At 32.2% G+C, this 24,110-nt stretch overlaps 1 protein-coding gene across 1 annotated transcript in view; it reads left to right on the top strand.

Moving 5' to 3' along the window:
- Positions 1–2,936: 2,936 nt before the first annotated feature.
- LOC122797014 (synaptonemal complex protein 2-like) overlaps positions 2,937–24,110 on the top strand; it is a 1,143,152-nt gene continuing 1,121,978 nt past the window's right edge. The window contains exons 1-2 of the mRNA XM_044065784.1: positions 2,937–3,458; positions 22,663–22,818. Of these exons, the coding sequence (XP_043921719.1) occupies positions 2,937–3,458; positions 22,663–22,818 (678 nt within the window). The remainder of the gene's footprint in view (positions 3,459–22,662; positions 22,819–24,110) is intronic.

Below are 24,110 nucleotides of genomic sequence, written 5' to 3' on the forward strand. Positions count from 1 at the left end.
AAGGAATGTGTTCCTCCGAGTCCTTGCAAAAAGCCAATATTAAAGCTCAAATTCTTTTTCCTGCAAGAACAAAAATCACCTTGCCAGAAGGACTGAAGATATTTGATTCCCTACAAGAAGCAGTAGAATTTATCCAAAAGAAGAAAATACTGTTGGTCATAGAAGAAATGGAATGGTCATCCCAGAGTCTGAAGAGAGAGGCAACAAAAATGGATGGTCTGTAAAGGAAAGACCAAACAAAGCTAAGAAACTAAAGGGCAAATGAATAAATTCCTTCTAATTTTAAATGCTTTGTTTTATGAATCATAATATATTCATACATATGGTGCTAAGTGTTTAAATAACATTCTCTCTCTTTTCTTCCTTCCTATTCTTTTTGTTACCAGTGTTCCTTTTTTCTCTCTTCCATATTATACATACTTTACATACTTTTCCCTTTTAAATAACTACATATGATGTATGCCTTCTAATTCTTCAGTAATAGTATAATTTGACTTGATACCAAAGTGCATGTTTTCTAGTGGGTCAGTGGTGGGGTAACAAGGTGTTTTTGATTAGTGTTTCTAACTAGTAAATGATTGAAATGTTATGATTTCTGATTTGAGACATCTGTTACATCCAAATAGCTGTTTTTATATGAAAGAATTAATTTTTGTTCATGTTTTTTGAGAAAACTGGTGGTTTGTGTGACTGTTCTCATTGTGGCAATTCATGACATGCACTGACAAGGCAGGTTGAGTGGGTTTTTTTTTTTTTTTGTTTTTTTGCTTTCTGTAAACTCTAAAAGCTTCAAAATCTGAATTTCCTGCTGAAAATGCTTTTTTTCCTCACCAGAGACAACCTCTGTTGTGCATGAGCCTATTTAGATACTTTTCAACAAGTTTATGAAGCTGCAGCTTGAGGAAACAACAGTGATGACATCATCTGACCTTTTGAACTTGTTAAATGGTTGTACTTAGAAATTCAAGTGAAAAGAATTCTGTTATCCTTCACTAGATACTTTAAATGGTAAATTAGTTATGATAAAAGTGTTTAACTCCTTTGAAAATGCCTATGTTCTCTTATAGATGCATACATTCTGCAGATTTAATGACACTATTGATAACTAAATGACATCAAGTGAACTATTTTTTTCTCTCTCTTTCCCCCCTTCCTGATGAAAGACGTCAACATAGATATTGTTAATACATATGAGTAATGTGTAATAATTGCAAAATATAATAGTTATGTTGTAATAAGTGTTAATGGTTAAATTATTGATATTTCTTGAAAAGTCTGGGAAATAATGAAAATCTTCTTAACCTTCAGCTTCTAATGTTTATACATACTTTGATCTGATGCATATTACTGGCATATCTATGTATTAGAGGTGCTGTTATATGTGACATTCATATAGCTTCAGATATATTGGACACTCATTCTAATGTACATTTCATGGATTCCAATTTCTTCAGTTGCTTTCATAATGCTTTTCTTTTTTGTTTTTGTACTATATTCTAAGCAGAGATGGATAATTTGTGTCATTTGGTGTTGGAGAGGTGGTGAATGGATGGTTTAGTTAAGGTTTTAACTAAACCAGAAACTTTGTATCATGTATGTGTTTATAAATAGTTTGGGGTTTTTGGAAGCAGTGTTTAATAGACATTATTCATCCTTAAGTAAGTTTTCAGTAGATTTCAAGTCAACACGGAAAAAAGGTCTTTCATTTAGTAATAACATACACATTATAGTCAATGGCTTATAAATGTTTATTATTAAAAATTAATGGTTTAAACAATAATGTCAAAATAGCTGATTTGCTTAAATATATCAAAATGCATAAAGCCCAGATTATCTTTTTACAGGAAACCCATCTATTAAAGAAGATCTACAGTAATACCCATTCAATGGCTATACCATTCTGGCTAATTCAAGTTTTAACAGACAAGAACCAAAGTAAGACAAAATAGCGAAAAACAAAAAGACAGCTTGGAAACACCAAAGCAAATTCTCTCTCAGTTTATTGAAGCACTTTTCGTCTTGCACATGTGGCAAGACTTCATCAGAAACTGAACAAACTTCAACACAAGCAATATATACACACCCTTTTTGTCACAGGACACTTCTAATTAAAATCTTGGGCCTTAAAGGCACATCCACATTATTGCTACTTAAAACATTTTTTAAAAACAAATATGACTGACAATATTTTTGAACATCTCAACCCTTCCCTTCCTTCAGAATTTTTACCTGTAATGGTGATATAAATATATATATACAAACATACATATACTAACAATACTATATCTCAAATTATTGTGTTGACTCTCAAAATATAATATTACTTAGTTAACTAAGAAGTCAGAAACTTACATATCCGAGTCAAATTAAGTCAGATATCACAAATATGAACGCATTTTATAAAAATGCATACACACATTAACGTTTAAGATTTTTCAACTTCAGTATGACATATTTGGTCTGAAAAGACAAGTTATTCACTACTTGAACAACAAGTTTTATACTTCATTATTTGGTCTGAATAGACACCTCTTCTATATTGTTCATGCCTGCTTGACGCTCGTTCTGAGCAACTATCAATTAATATTTTCATTACATTTTATTTCCTTTGGCTTCTGCTCAGAATTGAGTTCTCTTTTGTGGTAATTTTTGTTATTTGGGTTATTTTCTTGCTGAATTACGCTTACCACAAGGAAACTATGGCAGATCGAGCTGGTAATTACATTGAATTACCCTATAATCCTAACAAGGCTGAAAGAGTTAAAACACCACAGCCTAGACTTCTGGAATGAGTCAATGGTGACGTGAACCTGTTGCTGTGTTTCAAATCCACTGTTACAAGCTGTGAGGAGCTGTTAAGTAATGCCGACTATGATGCACTCAATATTGCCTTTACTAATTTGGAAACAAATTTTTAAAAATTAAAACGGCTACAGATGCAACGCTTCCACTTTGAGGCTTGCATCAAAAAATGGATTGTACCACGAGGGCTGAGGATTTTGAAGATGCCTACTACAGGTAATACCTATCATGACTTACTTTATCATTGGCAACAGCTTAATATTGACTTAAGTATTAGATATATGGTTCTGTTAAATGAATATTTTGAACCTGAGGAACATAAAATACAGAAACTAGTTCGGAATCAACAGACTGAGCTTTATAGCAAATTTAAAGACATTGCTATTGAACCATTGTTTGACCGCTTGATTGATAGCATTTCTCTTTATGAAAAACACTTACTTGAGCAGAAGAAAAGTAAACTACAAAGAGACTTATACGATTTTTCACACGGCCAAATTTTTACTTGGCCTAAACATGGTATTAATAATGGACATAATGTAATTAATAATAGCAATGTATCAAGTGTGTCAGCTACAAATGTTACTGATGTTGCTAATGCTCACAATAAGATAAATGTACCTGTTAATGATGTTGCCCTAGTTCCTGATAGCATGGTATTAATAATGGACATAATGTAATTAATAATAGCAATGTATCAAGTGTGTCAGCTACAAATGTTACTGATGTTGCTAATGCTCACAATAAAATAAATGTACCTGTTAATGATGTTGCCCTAGTTCCTGATGCTGCTACCACTAGCAGGCTTACTAGTTCTAGTTTTGATACTAACACCAGTACAAAAGCCACAATACAAGATAATCTGAGTTTAGAATTTAATAAAGATATCTGTGAAAGTAATAATTCAGAGAATTTTGATAATTGTAATATCAGTTTAGTTGTAAGTCAGAGATCAAAAATACTCCTGTTTTATCTGCCATACACACACAGTTTAATAGTGAACCGGTTGTTCATAGAAAAACACCCTCACATCCTACTACTTCTAGTTCAGTTGAATCTGCTACTCCTTTCCCAATTTCAGCCTTCAACAAAAGAGGAAGAAGTCGCTCTCTGAGCAGGGGAAGGCAGAAAAGGAAAGCACCAGGGGGAGATTTGAAAGAACCCACTTTAAAGAAAATGTGGGAGAAAGTAATAACTTAGTATGGAATCTTTCACATAGACCCTTGGATCAATATGAATTAGAAGTCTTAAATAAAGGACGGTCTTTTATTCCAACTTCCAATAGTAATATGATGGACACGATTTTAGATGTCAAGTTATTTGCCCGTAATTTACAACTTAAGTTAATGTTTGATGGTGACTCTGTTAATACACATACTGTACAATTTCGTAAACCTAGTGTTTTTGTACCAAATTTACATCCACTTGTTGATGCCTTCTGTAAAATGGTAGAAGAGGATGTTTATTCTATCATCACATTCATCTCCATATCGTAAGAAAGGTAATTTAACACTCAAACAGAAAAAGGCCCTCGCTAACCTTAAAAATGACAATAATATCTCAATTAGACCAGCGGATAAAGGAGGCCCAGTGGTGATACTGGACAGGATAGGTTATATTAATCTTATGAAAGAAATGTTAAGTAATAATATGTTCTATACACCTGTTAATATGCAAACTGTTCAAGAACATATTTTAAGTGTTTATAATACACTGAAAGATTTGAAATGTAGTGGCACAATTACGAATGAGATGTTTGATTTTTTGATGGTGGAGAATCCTTTAATACCAACTATACAAGGATTACCAAAGGTCCACAAAGACCCACTGCATCCACCCATGAGACCTATTGTAGTAGGCAGAGGTTGGGTAACTGAACAGATCAGTTTATATGGAAAAGTTATTAAGACCAGTGGTAGATTCTAATCCGTTGATTTTCAGAGACTCTAAACAGTTTTTATTGGATCTATATAAAGAAACAAAGAATTTTCCGGATAATTCTGCATATCTGTTAGTGACATTGGACCTTGTCTTTATTTACGAATATCCCGAATCAGTCAGAGAGAGACTGTGTCCAACAATATTTAACACAACATACAGATTTTTTACCTGCCAAAATAGATTTAATAGGCTTGTTATTAGAGACAATATTAGAAAATAATATTTTTATTTTTGATGAGGGTTTATATCTACAGAAGGATGGCGTAGCTATGGGCACATACTGTGCCAATAGCTACGCCAACCTTGTCATGGCCTGGTGGGAAAAACGAAAATTATTACCTACATCCCATTTTAAGAAGTTTATTCCATTCTACAGATGTTTTGTGGATGATTTTTTTATTTGGACTGGTACTAAGCAAGAATTGGATATTTTCTTCAAACAAGTTAATTCATTCTCTGGTTTTCTAAAATTTACTTTAAATTCTTAACATTATAATATTGCTTTTTTAGATGTTTATATTGAACGTCTTAGTAATGGTAAACTTAATACAGGTGTCTACAGAAAACTTTGCTATAGAAACTCATTATTACATAGAGAGAGTATGCATCCCAGGCATATTTTTACTAATATTATCAAAGGCCAAGCAATTCGAGCCTCTAGATTGAATCTCATACATTATAACTTTGAGTCAAAATTGATGAGCCTTCAAGATGGATTAATATCAAGGAATTATAGAGTAGAAGAAGTTAATGCAGGTTTTCAATATATTGAGAACTTAAGAATGAACAAAGCTTGCCCCTTTTTTTCTGAACAAGGCATTGAATTTTATAATGCTGATAATAACAACATACATAGTAGTATGTTATCACAGAAAATATCCTTATTTTATACAGATGATTTCCAGAAAATTCGGAATATACTGAGTCAACATTGGAATGTTCTTACAGTTGATCCTAATATTAAGAAAATAGGTGAACTTCCACAATTTGTATTTAAAAATAAAAAGAATTTACATAGGCTCTTGTGATATAGTAATGTGAGTCATTCCCATGAAAATGGAGAGCATTTGAGTACTATTCCTTGTAACAAATGTAATTTTTGTCATATATATGTTCCTCGAATATGTTTATACATCCATGCACATCTAGATTTTTTACTTTTAATGTCAGTGCTACTTGTAACACAGAACACGTCTATTTAGCTTTCTGTACCTCCTTGTCCTGCCTTCTATGTTAGTAAAACCGACAGAAGGCTTAGGGACATGGTGAGAGAACACACATATCAGATTTGTGTTCAAACTACCACTAATGCACTTTCTAAACATGTTTTAGATACAGATGCTGCACATACTTTTAAGTTTTTAGTCATTTATGTTAATACTGCTACTCTAAGAGGAGGGGATATGAATTATACTGAAAGAAATAAAGTTAATTGGATCATCAGATTGCAAGCTTATATCCCCCCAGGACTTAATGATAAAGTACCTTTAAAGCCAGCTCTTAGAAAAAGGAGATTTCATTATAAATGAATATTGTTTCTAGCCTATATATTCTTATACACTTTCTGTCATATTTTATATATATTCATTTTTACTGATTTTTATTGTTGTATATGAATTGTTATATATGAATTATTGCCTTTTTATTTTTATTGTAATTTATTATGCTAATGATTATGATGTAATTTTTTTAATGATGCCTTGACCATATATAAGGCGTGCTTTATCTGTGTTGATTTTAATGGTTTGATAAAGCTATTTTAGCGAAAGTGCTTGCCTGTTTGCTCAAAATAAATGTTTACTTATTATAGAAGAAAGGCTACTTTTTCATTTTTTAAGCAATTGGAGAATTTGGTCTGAAAAGACGAGTTATTCACTACTTGAACAACAAGTTTTATACTTTATTACTTGGTGTGAATAGACACCTCTTCTATACTGTTAATCCCTGCTTGACACCCGTTCTGAGCAACTATCATTTAATATTTTCATGACATATTAAACAAGTAACACTAACAGAAGTGAAAGAGCAAATAAAAAATGCAAAAGAAGATAAAGCTCCAGGATTGGATGGAATAATTCCTGAACTATATAAGATTTTTCCTAAATATATAATAAAGAAAATGATGAATGTCTTTATTATGGTTAAGCAAAAATGTATAACACCCCCATCATGGAAATACTCAATCATCTCCCCCATATTAAAACAAGGTAAGGCCCCCAAATCTTGTGATTCATATAGGCCAATTTCATTATTAAACAGTGATTATAAAATTTTCATGACAATATTAGCTAATAGGATAAAAAAAATATTAACTAATCTTAATATATAATCAGACAGGGTTCATTCTTCATAGAAAAGTGCAATATAACATTATTAAATTACTATCATTAATAGACATAGCATGCAAATACAAAAAACAACTAACTATTATCAGCCTAGGCATAGAAAAGACTTTTGATTCGATTAGTTGGTCTTATCTACAAAGAATTCTGATTGGTTTTGAATTCTCCTCAGATTTTGTTAACTTATTAATGAAAATTTATAGTGGGGCACAAGCTTATGTGAAAATCAGATCATGTCTATCCTCACCACTAGAAATCCTCAAGGGAACTAAACAAGGTTGTCCTTTGTCACCATTATTGTTTGCTGTTTCAATGGAATCTTTTGCTACATATGTCAGAAACAAGCAGAATATTAATGGCTTTCAAAGTAATAAGGGCTATTGTCCTAAGATACAATTATGTGCTGATTATATCTTGTTAATCTTGGGTGATATTGATGATTCTTTGCATGATGTTATAAATACCTTAAGCAAGTTTGAAAGAATTTCAAGGCTTAAATGTAATCATAATAAATCCACAACATTACTACTTAAACAAAATGATCAACAGAAACCTAAGAGAGAATAGCCTGTTTAATTGGGAGAATGGTGTATTAGAATATTTGGGTGTCAGTATAAAGAGTACGTGGAAAGAGTCTGTTAAACTAAACTACAATAATTTAATAACCACCATTAGTGAACTCATCAAAAGATGGAATACAATGTTCTTCACAATGGAGGATAGGCTCTATTTAATTAAAATGATAATTTTACCTAAAATTTTGTTTTATATAGAGTCATTGATGCTACCCCCTCCCAAGAACTTATTTAAAAAATTAGATTCCATCCAACTTAAATTATGGTTCCCCTTAAAACCTAGGATTGCATATAAATGGCAAATTAGAGCTTGGAACAGTAATGGGATAGCGTTCCCTAGCTTAGATCTTTATTCCACATCAGTTATAATTAATGTAATATTACATTGGATCACACCGCCCTATATAACTGGCTGGAAAACAATACATATGATTCATATAACAGATGTCAGAGGTATAGAAAATTAATTTAAGGAATGATATGAAGTAAGTAGAGCTCATAGGTTTATAGATTAGTACTAGGCTAAACTGCCCTTGCAAGCCATTGTAAGCCTAGACAATTATCCCTTGTGAGACTCAAAACCTGCAACTTTTGTTTGTAAGGCAAACACCTTAACATTAGGCCCAACTTCCCAACCCCTTGGGAGGCTTTTACGTGAATTTTGTTTATTTAATAAGTTTGATCATTTTTCTTATGGCATTAATCAAATATGTAACAACTTTAAAAATATAATTGATTGCAATTACAACATTAAACAATTTCTATTTCTTATATTCCCTATAGTGTACTCCCCTGATTGCATAGATTCTTTCAACATTAATGCGATGCAAAAATCAAAGGAAAATAACTTGATATTCTGGCATCAGTGTATTGAAAATAAGAGTATTAAACTACTAAACTCTGATGTAGTTTTGATGATTGTAAATAGATGTATTTTCTTGTATTTGTTATATGTACATTTGCATATGTTTATAATGAAAACAAGATAAAATGTTTTTGAAAAAAAAGAAAGCTGAAATATCAAAGGGAGGGACCGTAAAGATACAAGGCAAAATAGAAGCAGAAGGTGGAACGATGAGCTTGCAGACATGCAGCAATGTATGTGTATGTAGGGGGGTAGAGTTGTCTTAGCAAGTAGGATGCTAGGAAAGAGGACTAGGGACCCAAAAAAAGGTTTCAATTATACTGGATAGGAGAAGAGAAAATATATAGTATAAAACTGGGAAAAGAAATGTACAAGTCTGCAGAAATTGGCATTGTATTTTAGGGTAAGGAGGCAAATGAAAAGAGGGGTAGTAAAAGTAATAACATAGGATCAGTATTGCATATTATAAAGCAAATGTAAGAGGAGGAGAATTTGGGGGAGGCATGGCCAAGATGGTTAACTGAGAGCAGCAACTGATGAAAGCGCTGTGACTGAAAACTTTTCTCTGACAGAAAATGTAATAAAAAATAAATTTTTTAGTAATAAAAAATATTTTAGCAATAAAACAATATATTCAGTGATATTTGTTAGCTAATTTTATTCATTAACAGTCAGAGAAAAGATTTATAGCTTCAAGCTCTTCAAAGGCTGCAATTTTACTGTCTGAATTTCAACTGCTTATTTAAGAGGGAAAAGAGACTTCAACATGAGCCACTCAAGAAATGGTACTCTGGATTCTTGCGTTAAAAACAACATCCAGTCAATCATATCTAGTATACAAGATGTACTACTTAAAATAGAAAGTTTCAAATAAGGGACTAGAAAGAAGGGGGAACATTTATGAAAAACGTGCGCAAGTCAGCAGTGTGGAAGAAGCTTTAAATTATCATGACAGGAGAATAACTGAAGGTGAGTCTCAGACTGAATTTCTTTTAAAGCAAAGGAATTTGCTCATAGATAAAGTTGATTCAAAAAATAGACAGACAAAATAACATTAGGATTTATAGTATACCTGAAATGTGAGGGAGACGATATAATAAACTTAACCTGGATGCATAAAATGCGAACTCTACCTGAAACTCTTTCTTTTGGAATTGAAAGGGTACATCGATCCCCAAGAAAACATTCAAAGAAGGAAAACACACCACCACATTCAATTATAGTTAAGTTTATGCTTGGCATCGAAACAGATCAACTATTAAAACAGCATGGTCCAGCCCAACTATTAAAATAGGTGAACATGCAATCAGATTTGACAGTGATTATTACAGTGAAGTAACAAGTAAAAGAAAATGGTGTTTTCCACTGATCAAGGAAGTTAAAAAGAACAGTATCAGAGCCAAGTTGGTGTTTCCTGCAAAGATCAAATTAATTCTTTCTGAAAGAACTAAAATATTTGACACAATGGAGGAGGCACCCTCTTTTGTTAACAGAAGTAAAATCCTTAATACTGAAGAAATGGAGATGAGCAGATATCCTTTGAGACAGAATGAGCTGAATTCATGGAAAACTGCTTCTAAAATTAAAAAGCTTAAAAACAAGTGACTTGTTCTCCAATTGCAGGGCACTTATTTTGTGGGACAATAGATTTTCTCTTAAAGTCCAGTACAAACCGTTTACTTAAAATCTTCAAAACATATGTAAATGTGTTTATATTTTAAGTTAAAATATTGCTCCTGGTTACTATAAATGGTTAGTTTTAACTATATTTACAGTGAAAGACATGTTTCATGTAAACTTATAAGTGTATTTCTAAATGTTCGTGTAAGAGAATGTCATTATAAGCAACAGAATTGGTAACTTTAAGACTATGTAAGTTAAGAATGTTTAACTTTGTTTAGTATGTGCATTGCTGGGTTAACTCAATGTCGGACCTAAGTAATATGCTAATTAGCAGTGTGAAAGTGCTGGTGATTTTGTTTTCTTAGTTCCTATATAACACATTCCTTTTACAGGTCATTGATAACACTTAAAACTTGAGAACAAAAAGAATGTTCCAGTTGAATCAGAATGCTGGATTCTTGCTTGCCTTGCTTCCCACCTTGAGCTGTTGTGAAGAAAATCTAGATCAAAGTTTTATTACTGATGTCTGTGAAAACAGAAAAGAACTTGCTTTTTTTTCCAAATATATATGTGAGAGATCTACTCAAAGTTAACGTCTTTTTTTTCAGTTTCCTAGAAGTGAAGAATTGGTAAAACAAAAGCTATACTAATGTTATATATTGAACTGTTGCTGCGATATAATTTGATAACATTTTGCTGAATGTTAATAGCTTAAGCTGCAGTGTTAACTACATATTAATGGAAAGAAGTAAAGTTAGATGTTTGTTCCTGATTAAAACAGTTTAAAAGAGTTACAAAGAATGAGAAAAGGAAATTAGCTGTTGTGTGCTGGGAGTTGTCATTTTCACATGCTGTAATCTAATTCTGTCAGGATGAGAAGCTTAGATCAGAGCAGCAGTTCAAAATGGCTAAAAAAAAACATTCAAACACATTCAAATTAAACAAGCAGGAATTATTTTCTGTATAGTCAGGATTGCTTGTAATACTATAATTAGTAAGAGTAAATATATGAATAATATGCATGCTGTAATCTAATTCTGTCAGGATGAGAAGCTTAGATCAGAGCAGCAGTTCAAAATGGCTAAAAAAAAACATTCAAACATTCAAATTAAACAAGCAGGAATTATTTTCTGTATAGTCAGGATTGCTTGTAATACTATAATTAGTAAGAGTAAATATATGAATAATATGCAAATGCACAAGCAATGAATTATCTAATATACAAGGTTAATAAAAGAACAGTATTAGTTAAATGTATATACACGTACTGTAATCTCTGATAGAAGATGATTAAATTGCAGTTTGATGGGGGATTTTAAAAATACAAGTTATATAGAGTAAGGAAGAATATTAGTGGGGAAAATAAGACAGAAAATGCATTTAAATAAACTATTATAAGAAAACTATGTATTTACATATACCTGCATATGGTAGAAACATGGCGTGAGTAGTGTTGTGTAGGGGTTTGAGGATAGGGTAACATAGAATGTAATATCAGATGGCTAACTGGGGGTGTGATAGTAAGCAAAATAACTTGAAATAGTATATGGTATACAGTCACAATGAGTGGGAAAATGCCGAATGTTAACCTGATGGACAGTGGGAATATTTTAAACAATGATATATGAATTTTGGATACATACCCCATTATAATGGGGGGACACCACTGTAACTGAATATGGAAATGATGGCAAGAGTACTATGTCAGCCCAGCAGAAAGGGACTAATGAAGAAAATTGCAGATGAACCAGAATGCTAAAAAGGTACATGAAGGCTGGAAAGGCTGAAAGAGAATGATCGTTTATAAACAACAGTTAGAAGAGTAGAAATGAAGACTTGGGAGGCAGTAGTAGGGGTTCCATTTAGAATGTATTGCAGCTGTACTCATAAGATGGGAATACTTCAGAGGGTAAAAGAGCTGAAGATACTGAGAGAGCTGGGTACCATGATGGTAAATTTGGAGAATCAATAAGTATAGTTTAGAAGGACAGACAGCTAAGTTGATTTATGGGCCAGGAGTACTGAAAAGGTAACATTTGTCTTGTATAGGTCTGTCAAACTACCACAGAAAGTAAGAGGTGTAGGTATTTATAAATCCAATAGAGTTAAAGGGCGGGTGGTGCTGTGGTGTTAGTTGGTTTTACAAAAGCATTTTTCCAGTTACTGAAAAGTAAGTACCAAATATTTTGTAAGTGTTATTAAGGAAGCTCCAAAATTGAGACTAGCCAAGGTGGTAACGTAGTATCTGGGGGACTTGGAGTTCAAGAATTGGTGGCATTCTCTTCTAAATGCAGACATTTAAATTTATGACAAAATGTTAACATATCTGCATTATGACAGAAAAATGTTAACAGAGACTGTAGCAAAGGACCTCAGAAATAAGTTCAGAAGGGGCATGGCCAAGGATGAACATAGGATAGCAGCAGATTTCTTCAGCTCCACCAATTTCACTGCACTGACAGGAATTAATTACTTAAAAAATTAAGTTATGAAGTAATTTTCTTTCTAAATATGTTTGTTTTATATATTTCTTGAACTATATCTAAAAAAGAAAGGAAGTTTTAACAATATTCCTGTCAGAATTCACTTTGGAAATTTTCCTGTCAGTTTCTCTGTTTGAAATGAGTTCCAGTAAGACAAATTCTCAAGACTCCAGCATCAAGAAAGAACTTCAGTCTCTGATAACTACAATCCAGCAACTTACTGCTAAGATGGATAAACTGGATACTAAAATTGATACCTTCATAGAAAAAACTACAAAACAAATAGACTTGTTACATATAGACTTGCAACAACAGAAGATCCAGATTACAGGCATAGAAGAGGCTGTAAATGACATGGAAAATAGAATCCAAGAAGAGGAAATCAACATTGAGTTTTTGCTGAAACAAAATACACATTTACAAACAAAGCTTGATGACCTGGAAAATAGATCTAGGCGCAACAACATTAGGATTTTTGGACTGCCAGAAAATATTGAAGGTAACAATATTACTTCTTTTTTAACAACATGGCTCCCTAAAACTTTAGACTTACCAGAAGCATTCTCTTTTGGTATCGAAAGAGCTTGTAGATCTATAGCTAATACTAACTCTAACAAAAAGTATCCTAGATCAGTTATAGTTAGATTTCTATCATCTTTTGATAAAGAGATGGTTCTTAAATCTGCTTGGGCTAAAGCTCCTGTTAAAATCAATGAGACAACTGTGCGTTTTGATGATGACTATTCTTCCTTGGTAATAACTAAAAGAAAAGTCTTTCTGCCATTAATAAAGGAGCTAAAAAAAGCACAGTTTAAAACCTACCTTCTGTTTCCTGCCAGGCTAAAAATCTTCCTTCCTGATGGTCCTAAAATTTTTGATTTCTTAGACTCTGCATTGCTGTTTATCAAAAAAAATAAGATTCTGGATAAAATAGAGGAAATGGAATGGGCTAGTCCTTCATTAAAGAGGTTGGCAACTGAAACTTCGTGGAAGACTTCAGAGAAAAAGAAGAGACTAAAAAACAAATGACATGTTCTTTTTTTTTCTCTCACACTTTAATTTTCTTCATCATTAATTTTTTTTAAATATAGTTTCTCCTTTTTCAGAAAGCCACAAATATTCTGAAAAAGATTTAATCAAAGTTATTTTCTGTGTACAAAGAGCTGTTTTGTCTCATAATCAGTCAAAATATCTGAGGAACTAATAACAAGTTATCATTCAATATGTTTCTCTTTCTGACAAACAGAATTAAGGTCAGTAACTTGATACATTTTTTTCTTTTTTCTTTTTTTTTTCTCCTTTCTCTTCTTTTTTTTATTTTAAACAATGACATTCTATTTAGATTATGCAGTGGGTAAGGGGTGGGGGAGGGCAGGGAGAGAAGTGTGATGAGAATATGATAAATGGAATGATAATTTATTTATTCCTTGTAAAAAGTTTATATGCTGTTTAAATGCTAATGCTAAATACACTTTCATGATGATATTGCTTATGCTCATTCACAAATAATATGTCATGCTTTAATTAATAATGATTAGAACTAAATAATAGTAAATAGTATATTTCATTTCCATCTTTATTAATATAAACAGCAAGTAATATTCCACTGTAAATACTTTTTATAGCTTCCTTTTATATTTTTTTATCTTTGCTTTGCTCTTTCTTATTTTCTACTTTCTCTTTTTCTTTTCTCTGTTCTTTCTCTTTATTCTCTTTCATATTAATATATTGACATTCTTTTGATCATACAGATACAGTAAATAATAAGATTTGTATAAAAATTGAATTGGGGCAAAAATAATCTGTTTTATCACATAACTTTGGGCTTAGTTTCACTTTCATAGAAGCTGTAATAACTTGTAAAATACTTTGTGAAGGTTTTGCTATGTTTAGCTTCACTTATACTGCTAAATGAATGTCAGTCACTTGTTTTTAACAAAATTCCCGCCAAAATCTTAAGGGAGACAATTTGGGATGTGGGTTACCTCATGAACAGTGTCCTCGAGTTGTTTTAAAAGCTTCAACACTCAGAACTCACGCAGAGAAGCTGAAAGCAGTCAATTTGAACTTTGACCCCAGAATTCACACTGACACATCGCAGATTCATGAAGAACACTCAACCAGGAAGTAGAACTGCTGCAAATGCGACTCTGCGATGGAAAATGAACTCTCTATCATTTAAATGTGAGTTATTTTATATAATTACTTAGTTATTGATGTTATAATTTATAAAATATGTAAGTTATAATGATTTTAAAAGATGCAGTTTCTCATAGTAAGCAAATGTGATTTTTTAGAAGGCATAGAAAGTGAAACATTTATACAAGTGTTTTTGAAAGTTTATTTGACTGCAGCATATTAATGTATGTAAAAAACTTATGATTTAAACATATACACTGCTATGATTCATTTGATTTATATGATTAACAAGCATAAATAACTTTGTGACTCTATTCTGGAAGAAGTTGTCATCTGACATATTTTAAAGCAGCAGTTTAGATATACAAAATACAGATGGCGTTCTTCACAATAAAGCAAGTGTTTTTGAGATCTTGCTTAAATATGCAGTATGATTTATAGCAATACCTATAAATATAATATTTTATTCTACTGACAATAATAAGTATGAGAAAAAAAACTCTGATACAAGTAATGTAAGGTCTTTTGGAAGCAGTTTACTGCATTTACATGACAGAATTTAGATACATCTTAATATATGTAATGTATGAACTATATTAGCCAAAGTTATTGATGTAATTGAATATTAGAACTTATTTTTACAAATTTTGAATAAATTAATGTGTAGATATGCCCTTCCTTTTTTTTTTTTTTTTTTCTCTGTCTCTCTTTCACTCTCTTTTCCTCTCTCACGTCTTTTATTTCTCTCTCTCCTTGGTTTCTAATATCAAGTTTATTTGATTGCTATTTGAATATAAATGTATTATATTAAATAGATGTATATAGTAGTATGAATAGTTTTTTAAAAAAAAAAATTTTTCTCTTAGTATATATGATGTTGTTTTATCAAATGTGTAGTTTTGTCTTACCAGATAATCTAATTGAAAGTTGTTAATTTAAGTTAAATATAACAAGTATTAAATTGATAAGGTGGCAGCTGAGGTACTGCTGCTTAGGGTAGGGGGTTAACTTGAGTAGTATGTACTATAAGTTGGAGTTTTTAACTCCAGGCTGGGTGCAAGGTTTAATCCTTACATTATTTTCTCTTGTTCACTGTTGTATGAATATAGTTCTGACATCCACAATACACTTTGTAAGCTCATTGTCACTACAAACAAAATTAAATCTTATACAAAATCCCATAAGAGACTTAATAAATACAGCTATATCTAAAGGTACACCTAGAGGAGGAGGTATAACATTACTTATTTTGTTAATTGTTATTTTAATCATAAGTTTTCTATGTTTTAAAATTGCCAAATGACTTCTCTAAAAAGAATCTCTTTAAACATTAATGGACTGAATAATCCGTGTAAAAGGGCAAGCTTAATAAGATGCATTAATTTACATAAGGCCAATTTAGTCTTCCTACAAGAAACACATCTCTTGAAAAAAGATATTGATAAACTAGCCACAAACAAATATACAGTATTGGTTAGTTCAGAGCACACTCAGAAAAAAGAGGAGTGGCTATTTTATGGAATAAAAGTATGCCCATTCCTAAAACTATTAAGTCTTATCAAGATGATAAAGGAATGTTTTGTATGGTTACAATACAAATTAATGGGAAGACTTATACATTAATCAGTATATATTGGATACCTGGAATTGGTATTAATACAGTGAAATACCATCTTGATAAGATCATATCATTCTCTATAGGGGATATTATTTTAGCTGGTGACTTTAATTGTATACTACATGAAAATGACACTACCATTATAGGAAAAAGGAAAATTACATCTAATGCAAAACATTTAAAGGATTTTGCTAGTTCTTATCATTTAAATGATATTAATAATCAGATAGATTCAAAATCATTACCATATACATTTTTCTTTAACAGATACAAAACTTATTCAAAAATAGATAATCTTTATTTCTAACCAGATGATAACAGAATTAATTAACTCTAAAATCATTTCATGTCCTATATCTGATCATAATTCAATTGTTTTTGAGTTCATGATAAAAAATACTCACAATGTTCAGATCAAAAGGATACCAGCATACTTAACTCAATTAAAAGACTATAAAGAATATATACTTTCAGAAGTACAACATTTTCTAGATATAAATAATACTCCTGAAGTCTCCATTGTTTATGTTTGGGATGCTTTAAAATCATATCTATATGGACAAAGTATCAGATGGTATAATAATAAAAGGAAATCTTGGGATAAGGAATTGTTAGATATTCAAAGTAAACTAGATTCTTATAAACATAATAATAAAGAAAATATTATGGATAAGAAAGTCATTGAAGAAATAAACAAACTAAATGAGAAATACAAAGAAATTTTAACTCATAAAGTTAAAATAACTTTAGAGAAATACAAGTTTTTATCTTACTCAATAAGCCCCAAATATAGACTTAAAAACAAAACAAAAAGGTTGAATAAGCAAAATCATATCAAAGAAATCTTTTCTCTAAGGAAAAAGAAGAAGGTTTCTAGTCTACCAGAAATACTAGATGAATTTAGAAATCACTTTCACAAAATTAATCATAATAACATTAACATGGAACCTAAAGATAAAATAAGGGAATTTATAACCACAAACATGAATAAAAAACTTAATAAACAACAGATTAAACTATTGGATAAAAGTATTTCATATACAGAGGTTGTTACACAAATAAACAAGCTTAAATCAAACAAAGCACCAGGTAATGATGGTATTATACCAGAGATATATAAAATTATTTCTAAAAGTACATACTCATTAATACATAAGGTTTTTATTTTGGCCCAAAATGAATTAATAACCCCTCCATCTTGGCAATATACATTTATTTCGCCAATCTTGAAACCTAATAAAGATCCAACTAGATGTACTTCATATCGACCCATCTCATTACTTAATGTTGATTATAAAATGTTTGAGTATTTTTGCCGATAGATTGAAGACAATCATCCCTGGCATTATAGATATAGATCAGACAGGCTTCATTGTAAATAGAAATACTTTTGATAATATAAGGAGAACTCTAACATTAATTGATTTTGCAAATAGGAAAAAGAAAGATTTAACTCTTATTAGTCTTGATATAAGCTCAGCATTTGATTCAGTAAGTTGGGACTACCTGTTTACCTTACTGAAGTGCACAAACTTCTCAGAAGCATTTGTAAATCTAATTGAACATTTATACAAAGGAACATTGGCTTATATTAAGATAGGAACATATGTCTCACAAAAAATACCAATTTTTAAAGGTACAAAACAAGGGTGTCCACTCTCCCCACTATTATTCACTTTAGTAATGGAGCCTTGGGCTAATTTGATCAGAAACAGTACTGACATAGAGGGATTTAAAATAGATAAAAATACAACATCTAAAATTCAACTCTTTGCAGAAGATGTTCTAATCACATCAGCAGGATCCAATTCTTCTATGCAGTCTCTGTTTGATAAAATGATAAATTTTAAAAGTATTTCTGGTTTAATATTCAATGAAGAAAAAACTAAAATACTACCTATATATACACGAAAAATGTTCTCATTAATGATTTTACTAAATATGTACCCAATTCAGGTCAGATAACTTATTTAGGTATAATATTATCTAAAGATATCAAATCTATTATACATAATAATTATAATACCTGTCTTCTTAATATACAAAATCTCTTTAATACCTGGAATAATATGTTTTTTACTATGGAAGAGAGACTTACAATTATTAAAATGATAATATTCCCCAAGATATTATACTTAATACAATCAATAATACTCCCACCTACAAAAATAATTATCAAGAAATTGAATACACTAATGTTAAATTTCCTATGGGCACCTAATAGACCTAGGATTGCTTTAAAGAAACATACTAATAGTTGGTCTCAAGGGGGTATTTCTTTTCCAGACTTCAATTTATATACTATCTCTTCTATTATAAAAGTTATTACTTTATTAATAGATCAGTCATATGTTGCAAAATGGAAAGATTACTGGGAGATAATTAGTATTCACTTCATGAAAATCTCCTTAACACATAAAAATATGATTGTAAATAACCCCATGTTATGGTTACTAAAAGAATTTTGTACTTCACCTATTACACCTAAACATACAGTTAGTTACCCATTAAACATTATTATTAGTTATCGTAACTTTATATTCATGCATCCTAAATATAAAGAATGGAATTTTATTATATTCCCTATAATGTATACTCTGGGTTTGCTTTTGTCATCCACTTCTGAAGGAACTCATTTAACTACAGATAATGATCTAAAGTACTGGTATCAGTTGATATCTGATAATAAAGTTAAAAATCTAGATTTCTTAAAGCAAGAATTTGATCTAAGAGAAACTTGCTGGTTAGAGGTTCAGACCTTTAGACAACATCTCATTGATAAAATAGATCTAATGTCTATAACAGTTAAAGAATCTGTCCCAACATTGATTGATTACTTGATATTAAACTTAACAACATAAAGTTTCTGATAAAGGTAAGCTTTCATACATACATAAAATTATCAGACAAGAAACTTTTTACAGTGTAGATACCTACTGGAATTATTTCATTTCCATTAATGGTGATCCACCAAATCAACAAGATAAACAATATATATTGGAATCTGCTTATAAAACTACGTCCTCTATTGTCTGGAGACTTTTTACATGAAAATTTTTGCATAGATCCTTTTATACACCTTTAATGATGAATAAAATAAATAAAGATAATCTATGTAAAAGATGTAATGTAGAAATTAATGCAGACTAGGCTCATATGTTTTATGACTGTATAAAATTGAAAGAATATTGGAAGTCAATTAATGAATTTTTGCAGGCTCTTTTTACAGATAATTTTACTATTTCTAAATCTCTTATATTATTCAACACACCTGTACCTCAAAATGTTAAAAAGGTTAAGCTTCCCTTGTTATGGTCTATTCTAGCAGTTGCTAGAAAAATAATAACCAGAAATTGGATTTCAGATACACCTCCTTCATTCAATGAATTTAAAAATGTTATGAATATAGTGTGCCATATGGAACTGAATACAATGAAGTTAAGAACTACTAGAAAAACGTCTTATTATTTTGTATGGGATAATTTACAAAACTTGTTAAACAAATCTTAACTTCAATAACATGGTATTTTAGTTTAATTAATTGATCTGATTGTAGTGGATGTCTTTGTAAATACTTTGGTTGTTTTGTTGATTGTTATAATCATATCTATTTTAATTACTTGTATAAAATTTTTATGATATTTTCTTATATGTTAAAAACAATAAACTTGTTTTAAAAAAAAAAAAAGATTGCAAAAAAAAAAAAAGAAATACGTTCAGAAGGGTGTGTGGGCTTTGTGACAGGAGAATAGTTGATTTTACTGATGGGCAACATACTAGACAAGATAAAGAAAATGATGAAAGATAGTCACTTTATTTGAAATTAACTTGGAGAGCTGTGAGTAATAAGGACACTCATCAACTTAAGTTGTTTGCAGGGAGAGTAAAATGTTGTATTACTAGGAAATGGAAAATGGCAGAGACCTAAATGTTGAGCATGCATCTGACAAAATGATGAGAATAGCTTATAAAAGAGGGAAGGTGGACAAATGCAATTATATGTTTTAAGTAAGGTAGAAAGGGCATATTGCTAAAAGAATGAATACAAATGAGAATTATTGGTTTAATTGGGGTGGATTTTGGAGCATGGGTTTAATAAAGGTAAAACACTGCAATTATAGAACTTTGTAGAATGCTGTCAAGTACTGTATGTAGATTGTATGAATGTTTCTGATCTTATGATAATCTGAGAATATTGCCTCCATTTGTGGAGCCTTATATATGAATTATGCAATGTCATGCTGTTTGCTTCCAGAAAGAACTTCATGCACTAAAATAAAATGGATGCTAGTCAGGAACAAAATAATTTCCTCTTTTTACCCTTACTTTAGTAACACCAGATTCTACAGGCCTGCCTCCATGTGGATCACAAACATAACAGCCAAAGCCATATTGATAGTATGTGCATTAGGCAGTCCTGTATATATTGAATTACACTAAACAATATACCAAACAGATCAAATGTGAAATGGGCCACCACATGTGAAAACCCCAAGAATATGAGCATCACTTCTACACGAGTTGAGCCATCGGCAACACATTCAGTATTACACTGACACTTGCCAGTGCAAGCTGGATCCATGTTCACGCATGGAAGCTAGTTATTTAAAATACATTGAAATGTACAAGCGGACACCACCTAAACCATTTAAAACATTTGCCCCAACAGATTTAAAAAAGAATGACCTGGTGGTGCAGCAGATAGTGTTGTTGTCTCTCAGTAAGAGGTTCCCCGGTTTGATTCTCTGCTGGGGTGCCTTCTGTACAGAGTCTGCTTATTCTTTTGTTCATGCGGGTTTCCTCCAGGTGCTCCATTTTCCTCCCACATTCCGAAGACATGCAGTAGGTGGATTGGACACACTAAATTGGCCATAGGTGTGAGTGCATGCTTGTGTGGCGTGGAAGAACTACCGAGGCAGGGCTAACCACCTGACCATGTAAACCTTGGCTCTATGTCATTGTTGAAGTGATGCCCCAACCCCATGTGCTAAAGTGGGAAAAGGGGTTGTAGATGGATGGACCTGGAATTGGATGTCCAAAAGTGATTGAGAACACCACCACACACTGCTTTGTCCCTGACGATCTCACTAGGTGGTATATGTGTTCCTTAAGTTTTTTATTAATGTTTTCCGTAAAGCTTTGCTGTTATGTGGACTTCACTTCAGAAGAATTGTGTCAGAAAGCCCTTTGTCCATGCTGCCAGTAATCTTGTGAGTGCCAAAATGTTGCATGCCCACAGTTTGATATCTTCTCATTTTATGTATGGTGTATTATTTTCACATGTTTAACTAATTTAACCACTCTTTGTAGGCTTCCCAGTCTGTTGTGTCCCCCCTGTTCCTACACATCTAGGTAAACCATGTAGCCCCCAAATCCAAGCACATTTACACAGATCTCATTGCATCATAAATAACACTGCTTGACTAATATAATCATCATCTAAAATTTTCCACCAAGTGAACTTCACTGTACAGGTTTTAACAAGTGTGAATGCTACTATTACAGAGACTACATATATTTTTGGCTTGGTGTGGTCTATTTCTCTAGGCACTTTATCACCTATTTACTGTATAAATTAAAGGATAATTCTAGCTGTTTTGCTGTAGGTTAATAATTTTAGCACGTTTTGCTTTTCTATAATTGGCACAAAACACTAGTAATTGTAATAGGCCATTATGCTGTGTACTGATTTATTGCTTTATTCTGTGCATGAATACATGTGAGCAGTATCTGTGTGTCTTTTTTTAGCGAGTGTGTGTGTTTGTGCATACAAATTTGCCTTTGGTTGCATAATGGTGTGTGTATACACAATTCATGGTTGGAAATGGTCCACTTTAGAAAAGTATGCCTACCCAGGTAAATGACTGAATATATATTTATACAACATATAAAGAAGAGAGTATGGTGGCTTCATTTTTTATGTTTTGTGTCTCAGCACCAGAGACTGGCATTCAGTGCCAGCATCAAGGCTTTATTTGTCTACTTTGTATTCTGCTTGTGTCTTCATAGGGTCTCTGTGAGTACTTTCCTTGTATATTATAAACATACTCATTGATTAGCCACTCCAAAATGGCCCCTGTATATTGCATTTTCCTGTGTTTACCTTACCATCATAGTGCAAGTTGAAGATTGAGCTTTTTCACTTAGCTCTGTTTTGTTTTTCCATATTGTTGTGGGCTACATATTATGAATGTTTAGTTTCATCCTTTGTTTATACAGCAAAGTATGAAAAAGAATGAAGATTTGTTTCATGTGGTTTATTTCATTTTTTTAGCTTTTACTAACGGATGTGCCACCACTTCTGAAGACCCTGACAGAAACAGATTCTAATGCTAGTGAATGTACTAAATCATCAACCATAAATGAACTTGAACAAAAGGAAGATGAACATTCTTGTGCTGAGGACAACCAAACAGAAACTACAGAAGAGGTAATGTTGATTAAATTTGCAGTTTGACTTGCTTTTCCATGAATACTTGTTTTAGAATTCTCGTTTTTAAAATATTTTTCTTATTAATCCTCCTCTTACCCTCATTAATGTATGTCAGAGTCCTACGAAAACCTGAGATAGTGGTTGTTGCGTCACTTGGATAGTAAAACTATAGCGGCGAGGGATATTTTCTCCATAATGCTCTACACTTGCCCCTTTGGTTAAGTTACTGAATTGACCAGATATGATTGTGCTAGGTATGGAAATCTTTTTCTTTTGTCTGTTCACATTAGGGTCACCACAGCTGATAATCTGTTTTCATTTCTTCCCGTCTTCTGCATCTTCCTCTGTCACACCAACCACCTGCATGTCCTCTCACCACATCCATAAACCTTATCTTAGGCCTTTCTCTTTTCCTCTTACCGGCATCTTCATCCTTAGCATCCTTTTCCCAATATACCCAGCTTCCCTCATCAGCACATGTCCACACCAACACAATCTCACTTCTCTAGCTTTGTCGCCAAACCGTCCAACTTGGGCTTGACCCTCTAATATACTAATTCCTAATCCTGTCTACCCTTGTCACACCCATTGCAAATAGTAACATCTTTAACTCTGCCACATCCAGTTCTGACTCCTGCATTTTTGTCAGTGCCACTGTTTCCAACCGATACAAAACAGTTGGTCTCACTACCCTCTTGTAGACCTTCCCTTTCACTCTTACTGGTACTCGTCTGTCACAAATCATTCCTGACACACTTCTCCACCCTGCCTGTACTCTCTTCTTCACCTCTCTTCCACAGTCGCCATTACTCTGAACAGTTGATCCCAAATATTTAAACTCATCCACCTTCACCAGTTTTACTCCTTGCATCTTCACCATTCCTCAAATTCACTCACATATATTCTGTCTTAGTCCGGCTGACCTTCATTCCTCTTTTCTCTAGAGCATATCTCCACCTTTCCAGGTCTCCTCCACCTGTTCCCTACTCGCACTACATATTGCAGTGTCATCTGCAAACATCATAGTCCATGGGGACTCCTGTCTGATCTCATCTGTCAACCTGTCCATCACCACTGCAAATAAGAAAGGGCTCAGAGCTAATCCTTGATGTAATCCCACCTCCACCTTAAAACGCATCTGTCACTCCCACTGCAGATCTCACCGCTGTCACACTACCCTTGTAAAATATCCTGTACCACTGTTGCATACTTCTCTGCCACTCCTGACTTCCTCATACAATGCCACAACTCCTCTGTAGGCACCCTGTCATATGCTTTCTCTAAGTCCA

The sequence above is a fragment of the Protopterus annectens genome, chromosome 3.part0, assembly GCF_019279795.1.
Source record: "Protopterus annectens isolate FY-2018-M chromosome 3.part0, PAN1.0, whole genome shotgun sequence".
Classification (NCBI taxonomy): Eukaryota; Metazoa; Chordata; order Ceratodontiformes; family Protopteridae; genus Protopterus; species Protopterus annectens.